Source organism: Helobdella robusta (genome assembly GCF_000326865.2).
Source record: "Helobdella robusta unplaced genomic scaffold HELROscaffold_6, whole genome shotgun sequence".
In the NCBI taxonomy this organism is placed as follows: Eukaryota; Metazoa; Annelida; class Clitellata; order Rhynchobdellida; family Glossiphoniidae; genus Helobdella; species Helobdella robusta.
In genome coordinates, this window is record NW_008705330.1 from 3,299,682 (window position 1) to 3,309,855 (window position 10,174).

General features: G+C 32.9%; 1 protein-coding gene across 1 annotated transcript; it reads left to right on the top strand.

Moving 5' to 3' along the window:
• Nucleotides 1-216: 216 nt before the first annotated feature.
• Nucleotides 217-5,839, top strand: HELRODRAFT_164288 (hypothetical protein; the record flags this gene model as incomplete). The annotated part of the gene is made up of 4 exons (XM_009029262.1): nucleotides 217-287; nucleotides 2,459-2,580; nucleotides 3,914-4,976; nucleotides 5,677-5,839. The coding sequence occupies 4 exons, from the start codon at nucleotides 217-219 to the stop codon at nucleotides 5,837-5,839; spliced, it is 1,419 nt and encodes a 472-aa protein (XP_009027510.1).
• Between the last annotated feature and the right edge of the window lie 4,335 nt (nucleotides 5,840-10,174).

Genomic DNA, 10,174 nt, shown 5'->3' on the forward strand with positions numbered 1-10,174 from the left:
TATTTTTTAAAGAATAAAAATGAAGAATTCAGCAATAAATATTAGCATAAAAAAGTTTATTCAGCTTATTTTTCAAACGATTTAATGGAATATAAATTTTGTTAATTATAGCGAACACAAGCAGAGGTGTGGAAAATGATGAATGAAGAAGTAAAAAATGAACGAGGGAGCAGAAACATTCAAATTTGTTAAGTCCGTTTTTTGAGAGTGCAAAAAATGGAGATGCCAGAAAATTATTTAAAAAGCACTAAGCAGTGGTTATACATCGCATTTTGTTGCATTGGAGGGTAAGATTGAAAATTTTCAATTACTGCACCACATCATTTTGTAATTTTCCGCCTGAACGCACACAACATGAAAAATTCGCCTCTGACGGACCCATCTCGTTCTTACCTTGTGATTGGAAAATCTCGAAAAACCGAAATTAATCTAAACCATTCAATTGAATATTTTCGTTCTTTCTTTTCAAGAAGGCGTGTACCGTTTTTACTAAGATTTTGTTCAATTATTATGAATAACGCTTTAATTTCTGAAAAAAATAAAATTATTACAATTTCTTTCAAAAACTTTGAGTTGAAATAGTTTGACGCTTGGTGAATCAAAATCTCATTTAAGAGGTTTATGAATAAAATAAATTATTCCGTTGAACCATTTGATGCGGTCGGCGTGGTTTTAATTTTAATTTGAACAATGGACGATTTTATTTCAAAAAAATTTAGAAAATTTCATGGATTATTTAATTAAGTCAACCACGGCCAGTTCATTTTCTGTTCGTCAGGTAGGGCTGTGTAACCTGATAATATCATCTGCTCAGCCAATATGATAAATCATTCATTTTTAATATTTTTTGCAAACTTGCATCAACTCTCATAAAAATTCACAAACATTTTTTTATGTAAAAGTGGTTCGGCGGTAACGTTTTGAAAAGATAGAAATTTCTGAATACGATTAAGTGCATAGCTACTGGGAGAAATAAAAATTATTTATTCAAATACTTTAACACACTTATAAAAAAATAATTTGAATTTATGCTTGGTTAAGTTTTGCATCATTTCGCGAGCATCGCTTCAACGCGCTCCCCTATGAACAGCCCTACCTTCTAATTTATTATATTAACTATATGTTGACATTATTTTTTGGGATTTACTCTTAAATAAAGTTTTACAAGTTAACAGAGCAAGATTACTAAAATATAAAATGTGACATTTCTCGTATTACGATTACATTCATTGCAATGAACATTCATTTTTCTCAGAGAAACTGATTCAGTTCTTAATGATCAGTCTGTTTTGAAATTTTTTTTTTGAAATTACTCTGATATCATCTGCTGTGAGGCTCTCTGTTTTTTTTTGTATTTAAATTTTTTATTGTAGTGTCAACAAATTTTTATCCCATATGTTAGTTTAGAAAGCGAACAAAATTTTGTAAAAAAAAACATAAATTAACAATAAAACCTCAAACCAATATGTTCTCAGATGTCTGAGGTCAAAAAGAATGTTGCTGTTGTAAGGTTAAGCACTTTTCCATCGAGTCGGAGAAACAGCCTTGTAAGCCACAATGGAAACATACACATTTTCACAAGACGTGGTGCAGATGCTTTAAATAGAAATGCAACAGCTGGATAATCAACTGCCATTCAATGAAGAAGTATTTTTATTATTTAAGTCTACAGTTTTTAGGATATAATATCATATGACACTTTGCTTGTTAAGCTTATGAATTAGTGGATGCAAGTTAGATGTTGCAAGTTAGATGTTTCAAGTTAGATGTTGCGAGTTAGATGTTGCGAGTTAGATGTTGCAAGTTAGATGTTGCAAGTAAGATGTTGCGAGTTAGATGTTGCAGGTTGAATGTTGCAAGTTAGATGTTGCGAGTCAGATGTTGCGAGTTAGATGTTGCAAGTTAAATGTTGCGAGTTGGATGTTGCGAGTTAGATGTTGCAGGTTGAATGTTGCGAATTGGATGTTGCAGGTCAGATGTTGCAAATTGAATGTTGCAAGTTAAATGTTGCGAGTTAGATGTTGTTCTTTTGTGTATTTGTATTTTTAATTTTTTAACTACACTTCAAAAATTTTGAAATTACGTTGGGAAAATAATTGGAGGATAATATGAATAAATCCTTTCTTGGTTAGTTGACCACGCAAATCTGACACGTTGTTATGCTGCTTCTCATAAACGTTTCTACAGCTTCAGTGAGTTATTTTCAGTTTTCAATTATTGTTGTCCTTGAAAATTTCTGATGGTTTCACTTTTATTGAAGTGAAAAATGTGCTTGGAATGTTGCGGCTTCGTGTTTTAAAAAGCAATTTTTGACTGTTCAAAATCTAAAATTGTGTTGTTTATCACTTGCGCGTTTTTATATTATTTTGAGCAATTCTTAATAAATATGGTCTTTTTTTTATCAAAATGTTAATACATTTTTGCTCACTTTATTCGCAATATTTGAACATCAACATAGCAAACTTATAACACGTAATATCATGTATACAAGTGAAAGCACAATTTCTCTGCTTAATCATGTCCTTGAGAATCTTTGCCTTCGAAGTAGCGAACATTTCAATGTAGTTCACAAGTTCTACCGTTCGTTCTATTTCTGCATTTTTCTAGGCTGTAGAACTCCAAGCGGATAACCGCAATGCAGTTTCAAACCACGGATAAAAAATTCTCAAAACTTCGCGGATTTTGCGGTTTGCGGATTTTGTTTGTGCGGTTTGTCGCGGATGCGGATTCAAGTGCGTTATCCAAAAAACCGCCCTCAAACGTAAATTTTTATTTTCGAAAATTTTTAAAAAAAGTTTTGTTTTTTTCGTTTGTTTGCATACATGTAGGTGTGTATGTGTATTTAATGACCATAACTAAGTTTCTCTGGGGTCCATCATGCTGATAAAGCCAAGCAAGCAGCTATCCTCTAATTTTAAACATGACAATAAGACGGCCGATTTGGGTTGCCTTTTAGCGGAGAATGCGGTGCGAAAGCGGGCGGTTGTGGTTTAAAAAATCTTCTCTGCTCCACCAGACTGTACATCATTTCATTTGAACAAGTTTCTCAAATTTAATTTTAAATGAGGTTTTGCAATAAATTAATAAACAGTTGGCTCTTTAATCGTCACTCCTCACAATGTCAACAAATGCAGTCGTTCGCACACACAAAGAGATCCTGCCAATTGGATATTTTGCAATCGTTCGCACACACACACAAGCACAGGCTCATACAAATTTTATTTCATACAAGAAAGTGCAACAAAACAATGTTTGTTACCTTTGGTAGGTACGCACGCACACACACATATATACACACGCACATACATACGCACACGCACATACACACGCACATACACGCACACGCACACAGACAATAGAATAACTCATATCACATAACTTATTGCGCGACATACTAGCATGTTTCCTGGGAGATATATGAGTGTTCAATTATTGATGGTCCCCTATTATGAACACTCCTGATGGATTTCTTCCGTCAATATGTAACTCAATTCATTTGTGTTACCGGGTTATTTAAAAAAAAACTGGTTGTCCTTCTCGGTGTATTTGCTTCGTACTGTTGAACATGTGGAACTGTTTTGAAATGTTTTCTTTTTCAAAACGTAATTTCAAATCGTTAAATGAACAAATTGTTTAAATTAAAATTCTTGTCTAGACGTGATCGAAGACGTACAGCACCCTGCTTCCGAGCAAGTGAGCAGCTACATAGACAGGTCCTTTCATTCATCATCGTCATCTTTCCAATCAACATCTCTCAAGTCAACATTATCTCCGCCGTCTTTCTCAATTTCGTCATCATCAATACCTTCTTCTTCCTCTTCGCCCGCATCATTACCACCATCGTCATCATCGTCGTCGTCGTCATCATCATTATCATCCTCAAATAACAACAAAACAAACGACATCCACAAAGACCAGATCAACAAAGACCATGATCACAACAACATTGATCATAACAACAATAACAACAAAAATAACATCAACGACATTAACCACAATTACAATAGCAGAATAAATATTAATAGCAATCACATCAATGACATTAGCAATGACATCAACAGCTACAACAACATTAACAATTTTATCAACAATGGCAATAAAAACAACGTCAACAACAACGCCAACATCCGCAACAGTTTTATCAGCAACAACATAAACAACGAAGTTGACAACAACATCAACTACAACAATATCAACTACAACAAGTTCAGCAACAACAACATCAACTACAACAACTACAACAACCTCAACAACAACATCAATTATAACAACAACTACCTCAACTACAACAACATCAACAACAACAATCTCAACAACCACAACAACGTCAACAACAACGACCACAACAACCACAACCACAACAACCACATGACGTCAAACGCGAGTGTGGTTACGGCGAACGTCGGTGACGTGGTAGAGTTGAAGTGTGCGCCTCACCAGTCAGTTCTGCATGTTCCCATGAATGATGGTGTCCGTGGTGGCGGTGATGATGATGGTACCGCTGCTGCTGATGATAGTGATGACGAAAACGATGATGATGATGATGATGATGATGATGTTGATGATGATGAAAAGTCTAACGACAATGATGAAAACGCCGACGATGAAGATGACGATGACGATGACGACGACATGAACAACAGCCACACACAAATATGGAGCAACATTTACAATCACTACAACTCCCAGTCATATCCCAATAAAAATATTAAGGACTTCGAGACATTCAAAAAAATTTTCTATAACCAAACCACCGACCACACAAAGAGCAACAACAGCAGCCACACAAACATCAACCACAGCGACATCACCAACATTAACGACGACCAACACCTGGACGACAATCTCCAGTTCATCATCAAATGGAAGAAATCTTCAATAGAAGCGCCCATCGTCACCTACATGCCTCCCATGCCAGCACGCATCGATCTCACTTATTCCATCAAACTGGACATCGTCAACGTCAGCGGAATAAGGTTAATAACATGTTATAATTTTGATAGGTTGTGTTCTACTTACTGACAGTTAGCCGTTTAACTGATCAACTTCTCTAGCTGACTGATTAGTTAATTTTTAGATAGATGACTGGTTGACTGCTTGGTCGACTGACCGGGTGGCTGACTTTTGGCTGACAGGCTGGCTGATTAATTCACTGAATTATGGGCTGATTGACCGACTGGTTAGTTAGCAAGCATATTATTATTATCATTATTATTCGAAAATTTGTATAGCGCTAATTACAAACAAAATGTTTTTCAAAAGCACTGTCTAAAAAAAACAAAAAAAAACAGTTCAATTGCTACAATAAACCAAATCTAAACAAAAATGATTTCAATAATTTCTTGAATGATTTTTCTGTCAGTTCGGGCTGTCTTAGATAACTTGGTAGACTATTCCAAACTTGGTAGACTATTCCAAACTTGGTAGACTATTCCAAACTTGGTAGACTATTCCAAACTTGGTAGACTATTCCAAACTTGGTAGACTATTCCAAACTTGGTAGACTATTCCAAACTTGGTAGACTATTCCAAACTTGGTAGACTATTCCACTTAATGAGAGACTTACATACATATAAGCATACATACTTATACGTGTGTTTGCAGTTGTTAAGTGCCTATGTGTGCATGCATATGAACGTGTTTAACTCGTGAATAGAAATAAATTTGTGAGCCAGACAAATTTTGATGAAGATACATTGTAGGAACTTCCATCCAAGCATCATAACGAACGACCAACTCTCAGAAGACTTCTTCAAGATTATTGACGTAATGAAGAGACTGAGGTTCAGCTGTTTTGAGAAAATGTTGAGATTTGTTCTTCTGTTGCACGATTGTTAGTGAGGTCACATACACGCATGCTTTCACTTTTCACTGTGCAAGAAATAACATGCCATCGAGATATGACACGTCAGCGAAAAAGCAATTGAACTATTGATCAACAGAGCAGTCGTCAGTTGGCACCCTAACATTTCAAAATGACTCCAACAAATGAAGCTCATCATTTGTCATGAAAAATCAAACAAAAAAATCTTTACATGCAGAATGTGAGCTATTAACTTCACGACTACAAATAAATTTAATAATAAATGTTATTAGCGATAATAATACTACTGCAACAATTATTCTCGAAAATTGCGAACACAGCAAAAACATTAAAAACAGTTTTCATTACTTATAAAATTAAAATTATTCTATCAATAAAATGCAAATATAATAAAAATACCATTATCCACCATTTACAATCGCAGTCTTAGTTCTGCTGAATATAAATATTTATATGTTTATAAATATATAAATAAACTCAAGTGATTTTAATTTTAGAATTTCAAATTAATTGTATTTAAAATATAAGTCGTAATTTCAACCTTATTTTATTTATGCCGTGTGTTTATCGTCTGCAGCAAGACATTTTCATCTGCCACTTCTCATTAGCTGACCAGTCGCACTCCTCCCATCTCGTTTAATTTTTTCCATTAAACATTTCATACGGTTTTCGCATCGTTTAATTGCATGATGTCAATATAAACATCGCTTGTCAAGATGAAAAAGTTGGTCTGGTTGGCTGGTGGAGGATCAGGTTGATGAAGTGATGGGTAGATTTGATTGAATGCAGATTGAATGTCCTCTCTCTCTTTCTTATCATCCATTGAGTCACAAGCTTGAAATAAATTTAAGATCAAAATATTGATGCATTTACTTATGATTGTACTTATATGAATAAATTCACACACATTTAGCTATTCATGCCTGTAAGGACATACCAATTTTTTTTTGTTTCTGTAAATTCCTTTTATTAAAAATATGCCTGAAGAGGTGTTTTTGAGTAAGAATGGAACATGGTGAAGAATCATTTTGTTCTCACAGCGTTATTTGATAGCATGCTTTTGCTGAACATTCCTTTATGGCATGTCGAAACTATGTTGAAAAGTATATTAAATTCTTAACGGCATGCTCTTCCATTTTTAATGTTTGGTTTTTGGTGCTTATTTTTAAAAAGTTGATTAGCAGCAGTATGTTTCTCCGTGTTTCTACCATTCCTGTATTAGTTATCATGAGACAGTATATATTGGACGTGTCGCATGTCATACCAGAGCCTTCGAAGGAATTCACGGAGACCTCTTTGTTGTTATCTATATTTTAATACAAATCTTTCCCACACAAACACTCATTCATTCAAACAAGCGGACGAGCACTAACGATAGAAAATAGAATACTTGTCAAAGAATAATTTCTCTGCTGCCTAGCAATTCAAAACTGACTTTAGCTGAACTCAAGGTGTTGTGGGTTTTTTTCTGCTCAACTTCCATAAAGAGCGTTTTTTTCTCTGCACTTCACACTCCAACTTATGTAATACTTACTGAATAACAAAAAGAGAAGGCAGCAGTAGACATTTTAAAATTTTTATCTTAAACCCACCCAAGGCAACAGAAAACATGTTTTTTTTAGATTCTCAACAATGATGAAGTTTCTTGCGACCTAGTGTTCTTAATGAAATTCATTCTGTTACGTGTAATTAAGTTTGATTGATGCTTGCCATTTATTCTCTGCATTCAGCGAGGAGTGTTCCACAAATTCTCTCATAATTACTATCAAGTGTGCTTGTGTGACTGTGTGCCTTGTAAGGTAAGTGTCGTTGGCTCACTTGTTTCAATATCCAACCCAATGATACTTTTTTCTATAATTATTTTGTTATCTCGACATAATCTCAAAATGCGAAATTATTAAGTCGGTTGATCTTTTATGCCATGTTGACTGTTATACTCCCTGTATAAGACTTCGTCATATATTATCATCTCCTGATGATAATATATGACGAAGTAACTTTCATCATTTAATTCTACCCGGAAAATCTCATTGACGGAATTTTAAAGATTTCTGATCCGATGTTCTCAGAACCGCATTAATATTCAATTAAATTTAATTTTTTAACAGGTTTTTGTTAATAATAATCATGTTGTTATCTATATTTTAAAACAAATCTTTCCCACACAAACACGTTAAATAAAATAATTGGTGACTGTATGTAAATTTCTCAAAAAAAAAAATTTAATTCAATTTAATTCACTTAATCAATTTATTTTATTTGGAAGAAATAAATTTCCATCCATTCAAATTTATTTCGCTACGTTTCATTAAGTTCATCAAATTGGGGGGAATTAGTTTATTAGATGAATTTTGTGTAACGTATATTTTATGTGAAAATATGTATTTTAATTTAATTATAAAAATTTATTAGTTTCAGATCAAAATAGCAAATATAGTAAAATGAATGAAACATTTCCTTATTTCCTTTCAACAACGAGTCTAATGTAGCATACATGTACAGGTTGTACGTACGCGTGCATGTGCTGGGATCCTTGAGGTTGAAAAATGTGGATGCTTGTATGTGTATAAATGCAGGCGTGTAACAGAAACACACACACACACTTTCTCTTATTATATATATATATATATATATTATAAAGCATATTTTTATGTAGATTACAAGGTGGAAACGATTTCTCATATCTAATGTTCAATGAGGTATGAACAAATGATTCATTTTAAATCTTGATGAAATAATGGCAAGTAAATGAACCAGCAAGTATTCGTTCGAATGTGTTGTTGCAGCAGTTGGAAACGTCTCGTGTATGATTGTTTTGTTTTGTTGTTGTACACACGAATTGACTGTTGAAGATTAGTGGCAAGTTTGTCGTCGTCGATAGCTGACGAGTTCATCAACATTTTTGTCTTATTGATTCTGGTAGATAGGTCGTAGCTTGATCATTTGTTTCTATTTTTTAACATTTTTTCAACGAAAGATTGCGATTTATCTTTTAACAAATTTGATTATCGTTAACAATTCTGTTAAATTCGATCATTATTTTCCATTCTTTTATAATAAATTAGCTTAATGTATGTAATTTTGAGTTAAAGATTCAGGATGTGGGTTAGTTTTGGAGAAATGAAAAAAAATTCTGTTTTCATGTTTTAATCTTTAAATGATAAAAATGTTAAAATAACTGTATTATGTTAAACTTATTTACCTATTATTTTCAATTTTTCATTGCATTTTTAATTGACACAAATCTATTTTATATAAATGCGAGCAAACGCAATAATTCATATCAATATATATGTTACTCTATAAGATCAAATTATTCAGAAAGAGTTTCATTATTTTAAGAATTTTCTGAAATTTTAAAACAGCATTCAACAAAATTTACCATTCGAACGTCATCCGTACATCGTTGACAGAAACATGGCATTTCATGTCGACCATTTCATTAGCCTTGTTTGGTGGAATGCACCAAAACGGCAACAGATTCATGAAGGACAAAGTTAAATTCGTATTATTGATATTCTGTTGTTAGTTGCATACATTAATTTTTCAGCTACCATTATATTTTTCAAAACAACACGCGCTCTTAAAGAATGTAAGAATATTTTTTCAATAGTTGGACATAAATCTCTTTGAAGAGTAAAAATAACTAAAATTTAATCAAAGTTTTAAAATGGTGGACAAAAAACTACAGCCATCAAAAGCAAAATGCAATCTTCAAAAATTGTGGCTCATCTATCAGAAAAATGAATGAGACATGACACCGTCCGGTCCCTATGGACTGAAGAATAATCAGATCATCATGAAAGAATAAACTGCATAATAACAAATAACTCGTCCAATGAATGCGTTCAAATTGTTATTATGTGGTCAAAATTGCAGATTCGCGTTTAAAAATTTTTCCTAGTTTTATATCTGCAAACAACACTTGAAACAAAAATTCATAAATAAATTTTTTAAATTTTACAATAGTTTAAAATATTTTTCAAAAAGTTTAGGAGACTTCGGTGTTTAAGTTCTGAAAGTTTTATACTTACAAGAATGTTTCTTAGAAATATTAACACGTTAATATTAATATCATCTACGAAGCACTTCCATAGACGTCCAGAAAAATTATTTTTTCTATTTTCTTCATGCAAGACTTCTCAGAGTTTGTAAAATCATTTATAGTTTACTGAAATAATTTAATAAATCAAATTAGACTACGCTTTTAGAGTTAAACTTATCGACAAAATTTTGAAAAAAAATGTCAGTTTAACGATAAATTTTCGCTATCCTTATTATGTTCTTAATTTTGAAATTCTTTGACGCAATACAACCGAAAACGTTTAAAGTCGATCATAAAATGCTAA